The sequence below is a fragment of the Juglans microcarpa x Juglans regia genome, chromosome 2S (assembly GCF_004785595.1).
Source record: "Juglans microcarpa x Juglans regia isolate MS1-56 chromosome 2S, Jm3101_v1.0, whole genome shotgun sequence".
Taxonomy (NCBI): domain Eukaryota; kingdom Viridiplantae; phylum Streptophyta; class Magnoliopsida; order Fagales; family Juglandaceae; genus Juglans; species Juglans microcarpa x Juglans regia.
This window is the reverse complement of record NC_054597.1, coordinates 29,323,363-29,344,832: the sequence shown is the minus strand read 5'-3', so window position 1 is coordinate 29,344,832 and position 21,470 is coordinate 29,323,363. Positions and strand designations below refer to the sequence as shown.

The 21,470-nt window shown below is 35.7% G+C and overlaps 2 protein-coding genes across 2 annotated transcripts; one reads left to right on the top strand and one right to left on the bottom strand.

Annotated features, from left to right (window-relative positions):
- Positions 1 to 2,644: 2,644 nt before the first annotated feature.
- On the bottom strand, positions 2,645 to 9,104 carry LOC121251579 (protein CfxQ homolog). Its single transcript, XM_041150860.1, has 7 exons — positions 8,652 to 9,104; positions 7,668 to 7,778; positions 7,459 to 7,557; positions 7,244 to 7,354; positions 6,847 to 7,150; positions 3,610 to 3,749; positions 2,645 to 3,499 (listed from the first exon to the last, which is right to left on the bottom strand). Exons 2-7 carry the CDS (start codon positions 7,776 to 7,778, stop codon positions 2,963 to 2,965), a joined length of 1,302 nt encoding a protein of 433 aa, XP_041006794.1. The 5' UTR covers positions 8,652 to 9,104; the 3' UTR covers positions 2,645 to 2,962.
- Positions 9,105 to 14,821: 5,717 nt separating this feature from the next.
- LOC121251578 (probable chlorophyll(ide) b reductase NYC1, chloroplastic) lies at positions 14,822 to 20,525 on the top strand. Its single transcript, XM_041150858.1, has 10 exons — positions 14,822 to 15,410; positions 16,166 to 16,244; positions 16,354 to 16,489; positions 16,959 to 17,033; positions 17,141 to 17,336; positions 17,980 to 18,048; positions 18,579 to 18,718; positions 18,848 to 18,970; positions 19,188 to 19,380; positions 19,964 to 20,525. The coding sequence occupies exons 1-10, from the start codon at positions 15,033 to 15,035 to the stop codon at positions 20,138 to 20,140; spliced, it is 1,566 nt and encodes a 521-aa protein (XP_041006792.1). The 5' UTR covers positions 14,822 to 15,032; the 3' UTR covers positions 20,141 to 20,525.
- Positions 20,526 to 21,470: the final 945 nt, after the last annotated feature.

Sequence of the window (21,470 nt, the reverse complement as noted above, 5' to 3'; positions counted from 1 at the left end):
CAAATCAGGCCTAATTTATTTTGAAATATCTCTTCTTATTTTATCATTATAATTTTTTTAAATTTTTACATAAAATAAAATAAAATAATTTAAATTTTTTAAATTTTAAAATAAAAATAATATTAAAAAATATATTCTAACAATATTTTATTTAATTTTTTAACTTTAATCTCATCTTATCTCTTAAAAAAAAACTGCTTCTTTTTCCCCGACCCCATCCTACGTCATTCATTTCCGAACCTTAACATGTTGAAAGAAGATAGACTATTAGATATACATTTTCATTTTCTGCCAAAGAAAATTTTTACAAACGACGATGATATTTTCCGCTATAACAAGTGCAAGTTTGGTGTAATTTTTTTTAAAAAAAAAGATAAATTTAAAATCTATATAAAAAATTATTTTTTTAATAATAGATTATATTTTTTTACAAATAAAAATACTATAAATATAAAGAAATCTCACAAAAACATCACACATAATGATGTGCGAGTGTGCCACGTCTCCCCCCTCCCTTTTTTTTTCCTTCTTTTTTCTCCCTCTCTTCAATGCATCTCCCCTCCCCTCCTTCCCCTTTCCCTCTTTGTCTCCGTCCTTCCCGTGCTTGCCATGATGGTCGGGGACCACCTCAGGGCCGGTGCTGTCGTGAGCTCCCATGTCCCTATTGGACGATGTTGCTTGGACCGTCGATGGTTCACGACAGTGTATCATATCAGTGTGTGAGATCTCTTTATGTCTGTAACAAATCCCTTTTAATATTGTACGTAGATTATGAATTTCATGTCTTTTTATATGTCTTTGTTAACTAAATTCCATACTATTTGTATTCAAAATCTTATAAATATATATTTTAAAATTTAATTTTATAAATAATAACAAATATTATACCACTCACTTTTTGAAAATATTATTACACTTCATCTAAAGTTTTATTATTTTAATATATTTTGATTGATTTTATATATTTATGGCTTAAATGAGTGTCCATTTAAAACGTATCAAATCACCCGTTGAGTCAATTTTCATAATTTATGGCTTATACGTGTTAAATTGTTTTAAGTTTGTTCACAAGATACGTGTTAACACGTATCAAATATATTTTCATAACTAAATATGAAAAAACTTAAAACAAAAAACATAATTTATGCACGATGAGTCTATTTTTCTTTTTCTTATGCCCTAAAAAAAAAAAAAATCTGAAAATCCAAAATTCTTTTATTTTTGTATATCTTCTTTTCAATTTGGACTGATTTGTTTCAAGTCAACTCTCAATACCAACTTTTAAGTTTCGTTTGGACGGTTAACTCATCTCAATTCCTCTCAATTTATCATTATAATTTTTTTAAATTCCAACTCAAAATATAATAAACAATTCAACTTTTTCAAATCTCAAAATAATAATAATATTAAAAAATAATATTCTAATAATATTTTATTATCTCAATTCAATTCACTTTAATATCCAAACGCAACTTTAATAGATTAGTGTTAAAATTAGTTGCGTGTTGCTTGCACGTCAAAAGTGGCGTTACTTTGAAGAATTGCTTTTGGATTATATATTGCCATTAGGTCGTGGAGGATGAATATTTTTATTTTTATTTCTATTTTTTATATTTTAAATGGTATATTTCTTTTGATTATTTTGACCTCATTTGAATATCAAAATGATCGTTACACTGGCAATGCAATGAAAAAGATATATTTCAGAGCTCTCAAGATTATGATAGTACGGGAGAAAGAATCATCTGATCACTCAAATAAATTTTCAGAAAAATAAAATATGGCTGTGGCATATACCCTCTGAATGGTTTAATTCAAATAAATTGTCTCTGACCCAAAGAATGTAAGCTTATGACTATTTTTAATTTCCCCTTTCATTCTTCTGAACATATGACTATGTAAGTGAACATGAATTAGTAGAAGACAAGTAAATGGATGCCATTGATCTTCAGAACTCCGGTGAAGGAGCCGCCAAATGACGGTTGTGTGATTTGCATGCGCCACCAAAGCTGTGTGGCTTTCCTACGCGTTGGCCCATTTTCCTACCCCCTACCACCACACGTGTGGCACAGTTAGACTCCCCACCTCTGGATCCTTCGGACCTCAATCCCCAGGCTCCGTCTGCATCGACGCATGTAGCATAGACGTTGGCTCCACCATAGGTACCTCCGTAAGACCGCCAGCAACTCGGACTGTTTGATTCTAACTATCAGACTATGTTACAGCTTTCCATAATAAAGAATCTAGGGGAAAAGAACGTGAAAACCTTCGTTAACAACTCTGGATTAGATAGTTGCAATGTTGCTTTCATGGATGCATATCACAATTGCATTCCACAAATCCAATAATTGGATTTTAAAACCGTTATTGCAGCGGTCTCCTAGGTTTGGGTCCAATTTATTAGTCTCATCGCCCATTTTTATTTTATTTTCAATCGTATGCACCACAATTTCTGTGAAGGGATTTTTGTAAGAGTCCCCCGCCTTCTCCTGTATTCTCTTTTTTAATTCAATGCAAGTTTGATTGAACAATGCAAGTTTGATTGAAAAAAAAAAAGGGGTGAAAACAGAACAATGCGCATCCAAAGTTGGAGAATTAGCCATCCATCAAATAACAGAAAGATAATCACATACTGCATGCGACATTTATTGCTCACTCCAATCAATAAATCAAAATACAATGAATTAGTACAAAACCCCGCCCCAGAAAATATCTCAAGCGCCATTGACGGATACAGTGAAGTTTCCAACTAAAAAAATCAAAGATTGTTGGAACTCATCCTCAAAGGATGAAAGGCATATGGATAGAATGACTGGTAATGGATTTCTTCAAGTTGAATTATCCATTCCTGTCTCAGTTATTGGAAATCTTCAACTTCAATTAGAGAGGATATAAAATGAGACAGGCTGGCAAAAGAATGGTCGCCGAGTTTTTCCTAACTAAATCTATCCATTCTCGTGTCTCACAGTGATATCAGCCGTAGACCAGCTTTTAAATCCTCTAAAGTAATGGTACAAAGTTCATCTGTGTCTATACAGTCAAAACTTAGCCTAAGGTCCAAATACTCTCTAGCATTGACTAGAGTTGGATCCAGTAAACCACCATTCATCTCCTTGCGCTGCTTTTCCGTTGTTTCACTCTGTATCAGTGCTGCCACAGCTTCTTCAGTGCAAGAAGGGTGTAACTTAAATCCATACAACAAACTATCTTCCGCTTGATTATTCATCTTGATATGGAGAATCTTGGCTAGTTCTTCAGAACTGAAGTCATTAAAAGAGAAAAATTTGGTCACCCGTCTGCAGAAGCCTTCATTAGAAGCAATCACACGCTTCATTGGTTCACTATACCCAGCAAATATGACAACCACCTTTCCGCTGTCCATGACGGACATAATCTCTTCTAAAGCTTCCAATCCATAGTCCTTATCATCTGCCTTCTGCATAGGTATCAGTCGATATGCTTCATCAACAAAAAGAATTCCTCCTTCTGCTTCTTTAATCTGTGCACAGTATTCTATGGTTAGTTTGTTACAGTAAAGCACACAAGCCTGTCTCTACGAGAGAGAGGCGCAGAACCTAAGAGCAAAGATAAGGAAAGCCTAGTATATACCTTCCTCCTAGTTTTTGGCCCAGTATGACCAACGAATTCTCCAACCAAGTCGGTTCGCTGTACCTCTGTTACTCTGTCAGTCGGTAAAATTCCCACCATATAGAGTAATTTTCCAAGGATTCGAGCTACCATAGTCTTACCTGTAGAAGATATTAATAATAACCTTGCTTTACAAATTGATACAACAAGATACAACAAAGTGATGCATTCACATAAAGCAAAATGACAATGGTATATATCAAATTTTAATTTTCATTCACTCCTCAATGCAGCAGTTAAAACCCCTTGAGAGATATTATTGGGATATAAGAAACAAATGAGCATAATAAAAAAGCAATCATTTGCATTTTGAAACTAGGGTTTCTAATTTTGTTTCGAATATTTTCAAATTATGCCTTAACTTCACAAATTCCAGATGTAGTTTTAACTGTTTTAAGGTTTTAAATGAATTGCTTTAGGTGCCGATTGACTTCATTAAATGTTGAAAAGTTCTGAAAGGCAATCAGGAAACCTTCAATTTAAGACTACAAGGTTCTGTGTAAAATAGGAAAACTTACCTAATTTCAGACTTCCTAGAAGCCCTAAAAACAATTTCTGTCGAGTGCCTATAGGCTGTAAGTTTTCATTAACTGCACTTAAGGAAAAATGGGACTTCTAGAAACCCAAGGTCTGCCACCCCTCTTAGGAATAATTAGGGTCAGCCTCGCTTCTTTCTTAACACTGCTAGGCTGCTAGAAAGTGCCCATTTTCTACTCTCAAGTCTGCCATCCCTTTTGCAGCCACTCTTCCCCTAATTTTCCATCAACAACTCGAGGTCTAAGTCTGCTGCAGCCCATAGGTGAGAAAATTCAACACTTGTTCATGAGTTGATCAAGGAATAGCTGCTGAATGGGACCTTCATGTGTTTGTTCAGATCAGAAACTTCAGATTTAAAACCCTAGACTGCAACCCTCCTTCCCTTGCTGCTGCCACTACAAAGTTTTTCCTTCACTTTTAAATGGAACAATCTCCGATTCCCTTATGACAATATACAGAAATTTAAGGCTAAAGTAAGCAGAAACTGAAACAGTCAAAGAAACTCAAGCGGACAGCAGATTCGCCACTTGATTTTCTTACTACTACGGATATTAAGGCGAGGTTATTTTATAAAACTGATCCCATGATAGATGTATGATGGATTGAGTGCAAAAGGCCATGTTTGGTTTAACAAAAAATGCCTTCTTTTTTAAAAAACAAAATCAAACATCTTTGAATCAACTTTTGATCCCATTGTTACCCAATCATTATCTAAACCCAAAAAAAAAACAACTTTTACAAACTCCAAAAGAAAAATAATCTTAAAACAACTGTAACTATTCACTTTTACAAACTTCAACACAACACGTACTTTTTAAAAAAAATCAAATTGACCTCTTAGCTTCATGGAGAGGTCTTCAAGGCACTTCTCAGATTGCTGCAATTTGGAATATGGTTCTGATATGTCTATGGTGGTGTCTTTGGAGGGAGAAGAACAAGCAAAACTTTGAAGATCGTGAACGGCCATTGGATGAACTTAGAACTTTCTTTTTTAACACCTTGTTCCAATGGTCGATTGTAATTGATTTTTGTGGCATGACCATCCATGAATTTCTTGTATCACTAGAACATCACTCCTAGGTGTTGCTCTTGTATATGACCTGACCTGTGTACTTGGGCTTTGCCTACTCTTATGATCAATAAAATTTTATTTACCAATTAAAAAAATCAAAATTTTCCCTCTCCTTTCACGAAAACCATAAAAAATTTTCAAATTTTCTCAAAATGTCTCAAACCAAGAATGGCCTAAGGCTTTTATTGACTGTTAGAATTTATACATGCTGTCCAAGAATGAAATAAACTGGTTTCTTTAAGTTTTACAAGATTTATATGTTGGTATGAACACATCATACATAGATCATAGAATCCATGAGTGATGCATTTCATTGGTTGTATAATTGTCATACATGTAGTTAAGGGTGAGAGTTGGCTACTGCAGAGAAACTGCAGCACCATAACCATAAAAGGGGGTTGCTGTTTGGACTAAATTTAGTTCTAACCCCAATGAGTCACCCTTGCAGTGACTCAAACCTCCTAAGTATTGAGGGAAAACTTTGGATTTGTAAGAGGTCAAACCCCAAAAATGAGTTTCAAGCTATATGCTATTATGATACTAGCCTTTACTCGTACATATGATATGTTATGAAAGTGAGGTTTTGCAAACGCTTTAACCTGATTCATGTGCTATCTATTATGTCATGAATATATTTATGTTATGAAGGCTATGCCAATGTTTTTTTATAGAAAATTCAATATTATTCTCATGTGATGAGTGTTATTTAAAAGCTCATGTCATGAAAGTTATGAAATGGTGAATGAATGCAATATTGAATGTTTATTTTGGCCATATGATGATGCTTGGTGCCAAAGCTATGCTATGACGGATGTGCAAACCACACTGAAGATGTTAAGATGTGGCCTGCCCGAGGTGTTCACATCCAACATGAATGTGGTACCCCTTATGTGAATGGGCTGTGGAACTGGTGCATGATCTTGCACCCAAGGGTCAATGTGTTGGTCATTATGTAGGTAACTATTTAAATGTAAATGTTTTATTATATGTGTGCATATGTTTAATTGTATTTAATAATGTTTTTCAACCGTAAATCCTAATTCAAAACCTTTTTTTATCGAGTATTCAACTCAGTTACTTTTTATGTTTTAAAATGTCCCAGGTGAAGAAGATGAGGATGAGCTAGCAGGCCAAGACCAGTAGGGAGGGACCATGGCTTAATCAAGTTCTAGAAAGTGTTCATCAAAAGTGTTTTTGGGTCAAGAAGATATATTTACATCAAGGATATTGTTTAATTTCAGTTTATTGAGCTGTGTTACATCCTGCCTTATAGTTTGAGAATAGTTAAGTTATTGGTTTTGAGGTTTTAATGTTTATGGATTGCTTATTACCTATTGCTACGTAATGTTATAATGTAGCATTCTTAACCCTACAAGGAGGTGTTAGATATATAGGCAACCTAGTGATTATAGATAATAAAACTGAGGCCTAAAGAACACCTTATTTTTTTAACAATGTTAGTGACTTACAAAAAGATTGTGCTCCAAACGCAAAAAGCAAGTACCAAGAAAAGATCAAATGGATTTCCAATGTTGAAGGAAAATATAGAACCATCGTGACAAGACAGAAAGAATCTTGCCAGCAACTACCTGTTCCAGGATTGCCAAGGAAAGCCATATGTGGGGGTCTTCTTGAGCCAACTTTCAGCCCAAGGGCCCTACGTCTCTCATCCAAAAGCATACCCCTTGCCCATTTCCGGAGCTGTATCTTAAGCTCATGCAATCCTACTACCTTTGACATTTCATTTTCAAGTTCATCCATTTTAGATTTTGTTTCAGTGCATGCTTCAATTGCTCTTCTCTTTCGCTGCTCATCAAGATGCCAGTGCAAGAGTTCCCGCAACTTTTCACTTCCGGGGCCTTGTGAGAGATGATTTAGAGGAGTCATGCCCTCCTGCAATTCAAATGTTACACCAAATATGATTCTTTACCTAGGGAGAATCTTTTACTAAGCTGAGATTATGCCAATCAATTGCAGTCCACATACATTATCCTTGGCACTACAATCAGCATTGTATTCAAGCAATGTTTTGACAGTCGAGCAGTCTTCAGCTCGAAGTGAGTACCAAACAGCAAGATGTAAAGGTGTCATTCCATTCTGCATTAATAAGACAGCACAACAACATAACATATCATCAAAATTCAAATCCCAGTTTTAATTTGTACTCTTCAAAAAACAGATCATAAGGCAAAGAAAAGCACATTTGCTTTTGCTTCAATAAAAGCACCACGGCCAAGAAGCAGGCGTGCAGCATCATTGCACCCATTCTTTGCTGCCATGTGCAGCGGAGTTTCTCCATACTGCAAACCACAATAAGTCACGAACACAAGCTTAAACAAATCCCCAAGCGTCATAACTGTAAGAATATCCACATCTATATTCACATTTTAGCCAAAGGAAAAATACGTACCATGTTCTTGGCTTCCAACTCAACCTTATCTGTCCCTTCCCAATCAAGAAGAAACTTGACTATCTCAACCCTGTTATAACCAGCAGAAACATGAAGCGGTGTCTGTGCCATCTGCAATCAGGCAAGCAAAACAGGTGCATAGATAATAAATAAGCAACTCCATATAACATGTAGATTTAGGAATCCATTAATGTATATAATAAAACGTAGATCTCACTCATTTTAATTCTAAAACTAGAAGCAGATGCACATACAAGTACAGAAAAATCTAAGTACAAAATAAATGCTAGCTCATTTTATCATTTTACTAACAGGTTCCTTCCCACTCCCGTTGTTTGCACTCCAACATTTGCTGAACTTACTATGCATGTTTTCTATGCTCATCCTACTGTTCTAGAGCATGCTCATTCTTCCACCTCTATATCATTGACAGTTTCTCTGGTCAAATTAAACCAAGTCTACGCCATCGCATTATGGAACCGTTTCTTGAAACTACCTATCTAATGCACAATTAAATAAGAATAACTTTGTATTAGATAAAAAAGATGAAGGCTCAATGCACACTCATAGGAAAATTATTCATATGTAGCCCAATTGTGTACAAGCTAATAGATCCATCTCCATCTCTGTCCTTGATCTCATTAAACCACCAACTTGGTGCTTGTTTCCTCAACAAACTCAACCACATTATATCTATATAGACCCCGCCAAACGCACGTACCACCGAAACAATGCTTTTTAAGTTTTCTGGCTTATTTCCCACCCCCCCCCCCCCCCCCCCCCCGGGCGGCGGGGAGGCGGGGATAAAAAAATTATAGGGTAGTCAATCCATATGGTCATATGGGTTCGGTTCGTTCAATTTACACAACACAGTTCACATCCTTGAAATAACAACTGTGAAAATGGAAGTGAAAAAAAGAATTGAAATCTTGGGCAAAACCAAAAAAACTTAATTAACATAAATAGAGAGAACGAAATCTTTACGACGGGATTTCTTTCATTGAGAAGAGAAGGGCGGTCTCGGAGTAGCCTTTGAACCCCAATAAGGTCCCCGACTGGGCGCAGCCATGAATGGTGGTCGGCTTGGCAGATCTCGACCGTTGATCCTGTGGCCTCTGCATCCCTATGATTGGGTCTTAATGTCTCTCTCCAGTAGGCGAAAAAAGAAGAAAACGGGGGAGAGAGATTGCAGAGGCTGCGCCCTTTCCCTTTGTTTTCTTCTTCTTTCTGTTCTTTGTTCTACCTTTCTCTCGAGGATTGTCGTTTCCGGTCACTGGCGGTCAATACGGAAATGAAGCCGAAACTCACCCCGCGTCCGACTCTCACGTCCGAAACTGCCACAGCTGGGACTGTCCCCTGGTTTTATCGTGCGACTCTCGCCCATTGATTGATTATAGTTTTAGCTATTCATTGGGTGCATTAGAAGCACCGACATGACATTAGAAAATTAATTTTTGCGATTTTGCCAAGCAATGAAATGTACTTCATTTGGCACTTAGAACACTAACCCCATCCCATAGCTGTTGGATTGACCTATTTTTTAAGTAAAAATATTTATTACAGCCTACTGTGCTGCAGCACCCTGTGTTACATTTAAAAAAAAAAAAAATTTAATGTGGAGAGTGCTTAAAGGTGTAATCTTACATGTGGTATGGGGACGTGGATTGTGTTTGGTTGTGGAATTCAACTCCACCCAATTCATCTAAAATCAATTATTGATAGAATTAATTATTTTTTTAATTTCTCATAAAAAAGTTAAACTCACATCAACTTACTTCATATATTTCAACATAAAAAATTAAATACAAATTAACCTAAAAAAGTTCAACTCATCTCAATAGGACCTATAAAATATTACTATTTACAACTTACTCAATTCATTTCAATATTTAAATGTAGCCTAAATCTCGTGAAATACTTTTTGTACTTTCTAAAACAAGTAAAGCTCAACGTGAAAAATAAAGTTTTTTTTATATAAGTTTCAAATATATCTTACTTTTTTTTCTTTTAAAATGACTGTGCCAGACAAAGTGTAATTCCATAAAATCCAACTATGGTGTTAACTCTTTTAAATCCAACTGTTAAGGCTGTGGAAGACCCAAATGTAGTCTTAGGGATGGCAGCAATAACTGAATCTAGAGTTTGTATCTTCATGGTTGAACGACGACTCTTCTAAGATGAGTTCAACAACTACAACCTCAAGAGAGGGAGTGTGTGATGTAAAAGAGATGCTCGAGTAGATTCAAAATCCTCACGAAATAACATCATAAAATGCATAAATTTACGACAATCACGATATGTTGCAAACAACTCATATCCTCAGAACATTTGAGTTGAGGATCTGCAGCAGACAATTGTTCCCAAAATTAACTTGAGAATAGAAATCAACAATAGATTGACCTGATTCCTTATGCATCTGATAAAGCTTATAGTCTCAAGCTGAAACTGCAATGAAACATCATGAGTGTAATAATATCTTTTAGCAAGAAAATCTCAAACAGCTTTAGCATTACCAAGCTTGGGGAGCAAGCTATGGATGGATGGAAAATAAGTGTTGATAAACCAGGACTAGATTTTGTAGTGAACACTATGCCAATCTTCAAGGTGGCATGCAACAACATCAAGACTCTCACCTTCTTGTTGCTTGGGTGCAATAATATCACTAGATACACAGCGCCACAATTTTCATCATCTAAGAATTACTTCTATATTTTAGGCCCACATATTATAATTAGAGCCATCTAAAATATTATCAATAGGACGAACAATGTTGTCAAGGTTGGGAGAGGTGTGAAGCATAATGTTGTAGTTTTTTTTTTTCCAAATGGTCAATAGTCAATGGTAAACAATCAACGATTGTTGGTAAACAGGTCAACAATCAACTTGTCAAAGGGGTTGGAACAAGTGGGCCGAGCTGCACTGGGCTTGAACCAAAGTGGGCCAAATAAAAAAAAACATGGAAGAATCTTACTTGGGTTGGGCGAAACTAGGCTTGAGTTGGGTTGGACCAGGCTTAATTGGGTGAGGTGTGTGCGTGTGGCTCGTCGTTAGATGCGCTGACTGAAGTAGCGAGGCGTAAGGCAACAAAACAAGAATTGCTTGACTAATAGATGCCGAGAAAACTGTTAGGACTCCGTTTTTGATCTGATTTGATGAGAATCTAAGCTAGAAACGAACGTAAACACATGATAAACCACTGTCAAGTGTAGAGGAAGCCAAGTGCTGTTGTGGAAGAAAGAAACACCAAAAAGGACGGCTTGCACGGACAAAGAAATCATAGACACCAGGTTGATGGTGGCTCTGATGCCATGTTGAAATAGAGAGGGTTTTGGTGAATCATATGTGTATCATTTTTGTGTGTATAAAACTATACAAAGTAGGCATATATATAATTGAATATGGCCAAAGTAATTAATAAGAAAATACAATAAAGAATGAAAGATTCTAACCTAGCATAATTACTAGAAACTAAGAATATTATCATAATATTCTAAGAATATTAGGTATAAATATCTAAGATACATATATATACACTTACACCAACTATGGTGTTAACTTTCTTTTGCGGTAGTTCTAGGCCGTGATCATGGAATGAAATCCTATAAATCAGATGTGGAGCTATCTGATTAAAGAAATTTTTCCTTTAAGTATTTGATCATGTGCACTTGCAGAAATTCTCTTCCAAGAGCTTATATCTAAAATCAATATACAAAAGTGTTTCGCCAGTGAAATTCCAATTCTTTCACCCATGCATAGAAATTCCAAAAGGAAAAAGCTACTCTTCCCGCTAGTAGCTCCCGTTGGGGGCTACTACTGGTTTTTCTTTTTTTAACTTAATGATTAAGTAAGTATTTTTTAATAATATAGTATTTTTTTTAAAATAAAATATTTAAAACTGTTAAAAAAATACATGTAAAAAAAAAAGAAAAACCAAAATCAACTAGCGGGAGCCCTTAGCGGGGGGAGTAGAGCCACCCATTCCAAAAATAAAACCCAATCCAAATAAGAAAACAGAAGAACTCCAAATTTATGAATAACCCATGATATATATCACAAACTCACTATAAGAAAAATGAGTTTTTGTGACCATTTAATTACAGTGAAAAGACTATTTGTGATCAAAATAGACTTATTTTAACTGTAAATAGTCATTTCGCTGGAATTAACTGACCACAAATAAGCAGTTTTCTTGTAGTGACTCATCATATTTGAAACTCTAAGAGAAATTAAATTCAAGATTTACATTTGGTTTGAGATTGAAAGTGAATAGGAGGGAGGATATGCAGGGGTGGTGGCCGGGCAGCATGGTTATGCTGCAATGGCACAAAGGATGGCAAGATTGTGCCGTGCTTGGTGGGTTGTGCAGCAGTGCACAAAGGGATGAGAGACTGCGTGTGGTAGCTGTGCGCGCGGTGCTTAGTGATATGTGGTACATTTGGAATTTAAACTCCTTTCAACTCATCATTACAATTTTTTTAAATTTCAATACAAAATATAATAAGCAATTCAAGTTTTTCAAATTTTAAAATAATAATAATATTAAAAATAATATTCTAACAATATTTTATCATCTCAACTCAACTTAATTCAACATCTAAACGCAGCCTAAACTAAGAGGGTGTAGATCGAACTCAAAAGCGTACGTATGCTTGCAGTAGGATAATTGTACACGCAACAACCACAATCCTCTGAACATGCAACTCCATGCACTAGTCCTCTTCTTTACGTGATCACCTTCGGCCAACAATCAATGTAACTTCATCAAGTTTCATTTTTGACACGTAATAGAATCTCTCAAAGACTTATATACGTACGTTGCAGTGCGTGGACGGCTATGATTAGTAATCAAACTCCACTGATGCATGCATGACTACAAGGGAATGAACTTCTTCTGGATCCACACGGCCTCCATTGTCTTTTGAAAACAATAATTAATATATAGTATTTCAAGCTTTTGGGACTCAAATGTACGTATTTGATTAGGATTGATTAGTAGATATATAAAGTTCCTCATGACCATTTTAAGAAAGATAGTATATATATGCCAATATTATTGAAGATTGGTACTCATGAAGTTGTGTGTTTGGGAAATTATGATTACATTCATTTTGCATTATCTCCCATCTCTAGTTTTTAGTTTTGAGCAGTGCTACTCTGCCGTCCAAGTAGCACCGCTCGGTGTTACCGCTAATTGCAAAAATAACCTTTTTTTTTTTCATTTTTTTATTCATATTTTGTTAATGTATTTAAATATTTTTAAAAAATAAAAAAAATATCAATACATTTAAAATCACTTCCTTCATCATTTGGTAAAAAAAAAAACCATAATTCTGTCTAAAAGTCCAACTATGTTTTAATATTATTACTTTTTTATTATTTTTTTTACTATTATTTATAAACATTCTCAACACTTCTTAAGTATTCTTACTATCTAAACACAGCTGTCTTAATTTGGAGAGTCTCATGTTTTATTCTTTTGTTAGGTTTTGCTAAAATTTTATAGCAAATAAATTTAAGGACACCAAATTTAAAGACACCAATGAGAATTTTCTTGAAATTTTTATAATATTTACTTGTTTGTATATAAATATATGATTTATTATAAATATTAAATACAAAAAATATAAATATCTTAGGTACTAGTTATTATGTTTAATAGACAGCTTTTTTTTTTTTTTTAACTACTAGCGTGTTTAATGGATAAATTAATAAACAATTTTTTATTTTTTTTTTATTTTTTGTTGAGAAAATTATAGTTGATGATCAAATTTACTCAATGTTGGGCACATATGAGAATAAAGTCATTGCAACTTGCAAGTGCCCGCGTGGAGGATAAAAATCCTTGTTTTTAATATTTATTACAAAAAAAATCTTTGTTTTGTAATATTTATAATCAATAATATTTTTTAATATATATATTTTTTGTTTTTAATATTGATATTTTTGCAAGTGCCAAGCGGAGGACATTTATATGCATATATATATATATATGTATTTATAATAAATAATAATTTTATATATGGACATGTAAATAATACAACAAAAATAAGATATTTTATCGACCCAATGGGTCATTGAGTTGGGTGAGGGGCGGAGTACGGTTTCAAGTTTCAACCCCACCCCTCGATATCGAGATGGGGGCCCATTCCCGCCTCCTGAGGTGGGGTTGGAAACCCTCCTACTGCATGGTGCTAGGTGGGGTGCGGGGGTGGATCCACCCTGCCCCGTACCATGCGAGTAGCATCCATATTACAATATAACATATCACATTAAATTATGTTAGTTTATGAATTTATTTTTATGTAATCTATTTGTGACTAAAACATTTCTCTTTCGTTAATTTCAACGTTAAAAAAATATCTTAATTTAAAGCTTAAACTTGAGGCTAATGGTCTCCTCTCTCGCGAGGAATGTATGAGATTTTTTCTATTAACAAGAGAACCGATACACCATATTAATATCACATTAGGCCCAATAAAAAAATCGACACAACCACACAGTGATCTTATAAAAGCAAATCTACAAGTTGATACAGTTTTATATGATATATTATATTCATTTTACAATAAAAGACCATAACTTTAGAATCTAACGTACCATATCAAATTATATCAGTTTGTAAGTTTATTTTTATAGAGTCTATGTACTAAATAATTTTCCTTAAAGTTCTATTCATTAGGAATGTGATAAGTAAATATCCTATTAATTAACTTTATTAATTAGTTAATTAAATTGGGATGAAAGAAAAAGCATATTACTATATAATACAATTACAACTCTTTATAATTTATTTTATAATTAAACCATGTGAACATGTCATTTTATTAAACATCAATTTGAATTTTATAAAATTACTTAATTTAATATAAAATTTAAAGATAATTATTTTCTTATTACCCACTAATCGCTGTCTATTTCTTTTTCATGACAGCATTGGCTATAACAAGTTTCGAAAGTATCAAGCCAACGACCCCTGCAATAATTTTTTCTCCAAAAAGAATCTAAACGAGAGGAAACGTCACTTCCCGATCGCACGACCGTACCAGAACAAAAGCGGCACGATGACATTAGAGAGTCAGAGACCCACAATGCTACGTGTCAGTCATTACACATACTGATGAGGTTGCTTTAACGTGTGGTCATCACAGTCCTCTCTTCGTCTCCTTCCTCCAGATATCCTCCGAATCTCTCTCCCTCTCTCTCAGATATTTTATCATTATTGTTGCTTCTTTTTTCAAATTTTATCCCAAGAAAAAGGAAAACGTTCTGTCCAATACATAATAAATATCAAAGGCACCCCAGAAAATATCGGAACGCTAGCTGTTATATGAACCATCGATCGATTATTTTCAGTTTACAGTAGCCATGGCCACAGTAACTAGGCTTCACGTTTTCCCACAAAGCTTCGAGCACTGCTTCAAGCACCACCACAGGAGTTGTCAACCCGTCCTGCTCCGACCGGGTTTATGCCTGTACGGGTTGCGACAATCCGCTCGGGGTAATGGGATGTGTTCGAAACAGTGCCGGTCTTTTAGGAGGGAGGAGGGAGAAGTTGATAAGGAGAAAGAGAGGGTGGTGAAAAGTGATAGAAAGGGTCGGAGTTTGAAGGAAAGTGAGGGTAAGCTCGAAACCGGAACTGGGTTTTGGAGATCTTTCAAGACTTCTATTTTGGATGGTTTTGGTTTGGCTCATGGTGATGATTATAACACGGCTGTGGCCAAGGTGGAGAAGGTGCTCTCCTTGGTAAGTTATATACGCTTTATGTTATCTTTGTTTTAAAATTCTTCTCTTATTTGGTGAGATGATATTTGAAAGTTGGCAATTTTCCGAGTCTTTATTTTAGATTGAGTTTCCAGTCTGTTGGTTGCTAAGAAAATGTTAAGAATAGCCCTTCAAGTCCCGAAACTTCAGTACTTGCGACTTGGAAAACGAAACTTTCCCACTTAATGGCGCCTAACGTTAATGCTTTTCTTTGCTCGGCTATTCAGCCTTTTGAACAACAACAGGCACATGACTCAAAAGATGTTTCTGTTTTACTAACAATCATAGAATTCGTGAGTTTTGTGAAACTTTTCTCAGTTCTGGCGGTAATAATTAAAAAGAGACTGGACTTACTAAAGGTAAACCTTCCATTATTGGTAACAAAAAGGGAGTGAAATCTTAAGAATCAGAATGTTATTTTTTGTTGCTATCCCTTTCCTGTTTAAATTTACAAGAGTTTTTACGAAGTAACTTGTAAATTTGATTAACTTGTGTTAGTGAAATACACAAATTTGTGTGGAAAGTTTTATTTCCCCGACTGAAAGAACTGGCTCGTTGGTGTAAGAGCCAACTGGTTTTGCATAACAATCAAAGCGTACATGTGCTTGGGAAAGAAAAAAAGAGAGAGAGAAAAAAGATCAAGCCGTAGATGAGGTGAAGAAATTATATCGGCTGCCAAAAAAATTAACCGCGGATGTAAAACTTACTGAGAGGCTTGTTTGGTTGCTTTATCATAGGTTGCTATCCAAATTGGAAGGTATATGGTAACCATGATGAGCACGGGAGCAATACTTGCAATTGGATTTCAGTTGTCAGGTTAGCGAACATGCATTCTGATTTAGAATGCATGCGTTAATATAAGGTGATCATCAGCATCTGTAGATGCTCCATATACAAGAATTGAGTTGTGTGTAATTTTGTGAAGGTGGAGACAGTCAGATGGACACTTTGATTTGGTATAGCTGGCTTGGGGGAATTGTGACTGGAACCATGATAGGAGCTAATATGGTTCTAGAGGAACATTGTCGTGCTGGTCCACGTAATGTTGTCATAACTGGAAGGTAATCTCTATCTCTCTCTCTCTCTCTCTCTCTCTCTCTCTCTCTCTCTCTCTCTCTCTCCCCCTCCCTGGGCTTGATTAAATGGAGTAACCTATAATAAATGCTTAATGCCTTACCCGGTCCCTTCCCAAAGCTTGTCCTTATATGCCATTCATTTGTGCACTTGATGTTGGTGTGGAGGGGTATGGCTCAACAATGACGTGTTATCATGAACTTTTGTCATTGTATCCCTTTGTCAAGAAGTTAGAGATTGAAACCTATGTTATATTTGATCTGGTGTTAATGCTTTAAAATGTATGAGTAGACGTTTCCTTCTCCCAACTTTTAAATCACCTGATCTTGTGGCTTGGGACAATATAATATAATAGGGTGGTGTGATTACAATTTGGCCAGATGGGCTACCAGTTGCTTTTCACTAATGAAAAAGTAAGAAGTCTATGATTTTGTATGTTTTAAATGTCTTGTACAGCACAAGAGGACTGGGAAAAGCTCTTGCTCGTGAATTTCTTCTTTCAGGAGATCGCGTGGTTGTTGCTTCTCGCAGGTGGTCTTCAGAACTAGGATATTGGTTTTATTATATAATGCACCTTTAATTCCAACATTGTTATCACTAACAAAGGTCACTTCCATTCATGGATCTTGTGATGGCAGCCCTGAGTCTGTCGATATGACTGTCAAAGAGCTTGAGGAGAACCTAAAGGAATGCATGGCCACAGCAAGTGACTCGTCCAGGAGAAGGCTGCAACATGCAAAAGTGGTAGGCATCGCATGTAATGTTTGTGAACCCGATGATGTACAGAAATTGGCAAAATTTTCTCTCCATGAACTGGGTTCAATCAACATTTGGGTGAGTAAGTAACCTTTTTCAATTGTTGCTTGTTGCTAACCCGTCACTAGCAGCTATTGTTGCGGAAGACAGATGTAGCAGTAGCATTTTATTAATATTATGAATTTTCATTTCATGTCACTAGTTATACTTCCATACTTCCATTTTATTGTTGGTTTTGCAAAAGATTGTTGGTTCAAACCTTAAAACATAGAAACTTCTCATGGCATTAGAGTTTTAGCTCTCAATTATCAGATGGTTATCTTTATTCTGACTCAAAACTCGTGCTTTTTGGAACCATCTCCTGTGTAGTCAAGATGCCAGACTTGAATGAGATGAAAAGTGGTATGAAATGATACTTCGTTTTTCATTGAACTACAAACTACAGTTATGAGAAGCCAATTAATTGGATATGGACATCTTATTATGATAAGGTTCCTGTATTTTGTGGAATTGGTGATGATGATTTGATAATACTGCCTATCTTTCATTATTGCCTCTGACAATACTGTCTATCATTTGTCCTTGTCTTTATCGTATGCCAGCACAATTCCTGTGTATTCCTTGTTAAGTAGATTCTTTTATGTAATGTGGCATTTCTTGTACCGTGTACCGTTCCATCAATTACTCATATATTCCAATTTGTACTTGTACTATTCGGCAGATAAACAATGCTGGCACAAATAAAGGTTTTAGACCATTGCTGCAGTTTTCTGATGAAGATATTAAACAGGTATTCGTATATGAATTGGTTAGGAATTTTTTTAATAGGTTCTGGTATTGCCTATAAAAAAACAAAAGTTCTGTTATTTGAGAAGTTTCACTTTCTCCTTTATTATGTAGCTGTATTTAAGTGAACAGGATCTCCTTTCAGCAACCAAGCTAGCTCTCTGAAAGTAATAGGAGCTATGGTATTGAATCGCCTCTTTAATGATAGAGGACTTGATTTTAAACATTGCTAGTATTCGTTGTTTGAATGACTAGTCGTTAGACAAGCTTTAAACTGCTATACATGAATTAATGTCGAGAATTATCTTTAACCCCCAACTCCCAAGGGTGCACACGGATGCTTGTGTATGAGTAGAAGAAGACATGGATCGTTTGCTTGCCTCTCATGTTATGGTTCAAACTTCTTATTGAGATATCTTGTATAGTTTGCCTAGTTTTCCTACCAACAGTCACAATAGTTTACCCATTCTGGTAAGAGGTGTTTTACCTTCGAGCTTGAATTGATTTTCCTTGTCTCTCTCCAACTGATGCTAGATTGTCTCAACAAACCTGGTTGGCTCTCTTCTGTGCACTCGAGAAGCCATGCAAGTGATGAAGAACCAGGATAAGGGGGGCCACATTTTTAACATGGATGGTGCAGGCTCTGGGGGATCTAGTACCCCTCTTACAGCTGTGTAAGTTCTTTCGTATTTTATTACACTCAGAACTGAGCTTTTTCTGCAGTGAGCTTGTGGAAGTTAAAACTATTTCAAGTTTTCATGGTTGGTGTTGATATTCATTAGTTTATGTCCTTTGACTTGCAGTTATGGGTCAACAAAGTGTGGTCTTCGGCAGCTTCAAGCATCCCTTTTGAAAGAGTGCAAGCGATCCAAAGTTGGGGTGCACACAGCATCTCCAGGCATGGTTCTTACAGATCTGCTCCTGAGGTGCACAAGAAGCATCCTTACCTTTCGCAATGCTTATAATTCCTTTCAGTTTCCTCTCTGATGTCATCCTAACAGGCCTCAATGTTTTGTTGTATCCACGTCTATTTTCTAATTAAATTTGTATACTTAATTTTAGATTCAAAGGTTGCTTCTGCTCTTCCATCTATAGATCTTGCGCTTACCTTATATACCGTCTATGGCTTTCTATGGTTTGCAGTGGCTCGAGTGTGCAGAATAAGCAGATGTTTAACATAATCTGTGAGCTTCCCGAAACAGTTGCTAGAACTTTAGTTCCGAGGATGAGGGTCGTAAAGGGAACAGGGAAGGCAATAAATTACTTGACTCCTCCTAGGATGTTGCTTGCTTTAGTCACCGCATGGCTTCGACAGGGTCGCTGGTTTGATGCACAGGTAATCTTCATTACTTCGTGAATGCATTACACTGCTGCAGCTCAAGTGCTCCTCCATGGGTTTAGTCTAACATCCAGAGGATCTTCTCATGTGTTCCTAAAGAATTCTATCATTTATTTTCTCCAAATACACCACACTAGGCAGATAGGGACCATCTGCAATTTGTGAGTTGCCATATATAACCCTCTCCAACCTGATGATGGGTGCATATAATTTATTAGAACTATATATATATATATATATGACTTTGTAAAAAGAAATGATGTGTCATATGACATGACACATATATAGTGCATAGAGATATGTAAGGTTTGTTTCTTTTAAAAAAAAATAGATATTTCAAATCATATAATGAAATAATTTTGTCATGTAAGCATCATAATTCATCCTGTACTTATGAAGTACCTCATATGTTAGATTTGCATTCTTATATTAAAGAGGGTAATATCCTATTGAACTTTTAGCTGAATATTTATCAGTACAGTTTTTAGTTTGAGGATAATGGCAATTGTGAAAACTACTTATTTCTTTAAGCTAATTATGTCTGTGATCTAGTAAAAGCTGATTTCGACACATATTGCAGGGAAGGGCATTATATGCAGCAGAGGCAGATCGCCTCCGAAATTGGGCTGAAAACCGCACTCGATTTTCTTTTACAGATGCAATGGAGATGTACACAGAAAACACTTGGGTGTCAGTTTTCTCACTTTCTGTAGTTTGTGCCTTCATAATCCTTTCTACCAGTGGCAGCACAACCTGAAAGAATCAGGAATATTTGTAGAACAGACCAATGCTCTTCTTGAAGGATGTCAAGTTGTCAACCGCCTCTCATAGATCAAAAAGTAAGTACACAACACTTCCAGCCGGTTAGCGGTTTTTATACCCCGCATCCTTCAGACACTTCCTTAACAATTAGGAAGTTCAGTTGTACCCTGCATCCTTTCAGACACTTCCTTTAAACACCCATGCACAAGAGTCCTGTAAAGATTGAGTGGTGTAGACAGAGATGAACGCTTCTCAAGTCATTAATGAAGCATTCCAGTGTAGCATGCAATGTTTCTACGACCTCATTGTGCTCCCTTTCAGCATCTTTGTACATTCATACAATGCTTTGACAATCACTTTCAAAGCCATTCTTTCTTTGATGTGTTTCTGTTATTGCATCTAACTTAAAAATGATCTCCTGGCAACCAAAACGAATCTAATTTTCCTCTAATTTTCTGACCCATGCACTTTCTATAATTAGGAGAAAGATAGACACAACATGTGGAACTCTATTGCAATTAATGTTGTGGTCTACACTGAAATTATCCAAGTACTCATGTATTGTATTACCACGTTCTACCAATTCAATCAACAAATTGGTTAATGATCAATAATGAAATAATTTGATAATCAATTAAATACAAAAAGTAAATAAAGTGTGTTACACCAAATTTGATTACGAAGGAAAATTATTTAAAGAACGCTTTAAAAGTAAAACCCTATAGGGCAGTTATACCCAAAAAAGTCAATTTTATTCATTTGAAAATCATGTACAAGTAAATCTCAATTACAAAACCTTTGCTAATTTACTCTCTTACTTTACCCGACAAACGTCTCGTTTCCCTCTACCATAGTAGTAGCCAAAACCTCTGACGATCTTCAAATGTTTACTTCTCTACTGGATCTACTGGAACTCCAATGGCTGAATCACTCAATCAATCTCAAACATGGAGTATGGATGCACTCAAAGAGAGAGAGAGAGAGAAACAATAGAAAATTCTCAAGTACTCAGACCACCCTCCAATGTCTCCAAGTCTAACACTAAGTATTCATCCAATTGAAATCCTCATCATAAATAATCTGGTCAGAGTTTTAACTGTAGTAGAACTTTGCTGATGGAATGAGTCTATTAGGAGTTTGAGTCATAGAAGGATTTTGCTGACGGAAGGACTCTGCTGCAAAAAACTTTGCTGAAGCAGCTATTGACACCTGACACTAAGTCTTCTCAGCAGATGTAGTTTCCATTCAAACTCTTCTCAGGATAATTTCAGACTCCTTGAAATTTAGATACCTATACTCTTGACTTATCTAAAATATTTAGGGGT

What these genes read in the sequence shown, in the direction of transcription:
- LOC121251579 (XM_041150860.1), bottom strand. Translation starts at nt 7,778, where the DNA reads ATGGCACAGACACCGCTTCATGTTTCTGCTGGTTATAACAGGGTTGAG. An exon ending in ATTGTAGTGCCAAGGATAAT is followed by an intron (nt 7,151 to 7,243) that starts GTATGTGGACTG and finishes TTTGAATTGCAG; the next exon opens with GAGGGCATGACTCCTCTAAA. An exon ending in CCTTGGCAATCCTGGAACAG is followed by an intron (nt 3,750 to 6,846) that starts GTAGTTGCTGGC and finishes TATCTTCTACAG; the next exon opens with GTAAGACTATGGTAGCTCGA.
- LOC121251578 (XM_041150858.1), top strand. Translation starts at nt 15,033, where the DNA reads ATGGCCACAGTAACTAGGCTTCACGTTTTCCCACAAAGCTTCGAGCAC. An exon ending in TGGAGAAGGTGCTCTCCTTG is followed by an intron (nt 15,411 to 16,165) that starts GTAAGTTATATA and finishes GCTTTATCATAG; the next exon opens with GTTGCTATCCAAATTGGAAG. An exon ending in AATGTTGTCATAACTGGAAG is followed by an intron (nt 16,490 to 16,958) that starts GTAATCTCTATC and finishes TGTCTTGTACAG; the next exon opens with CACAAGAGGACTGGGAAAAG.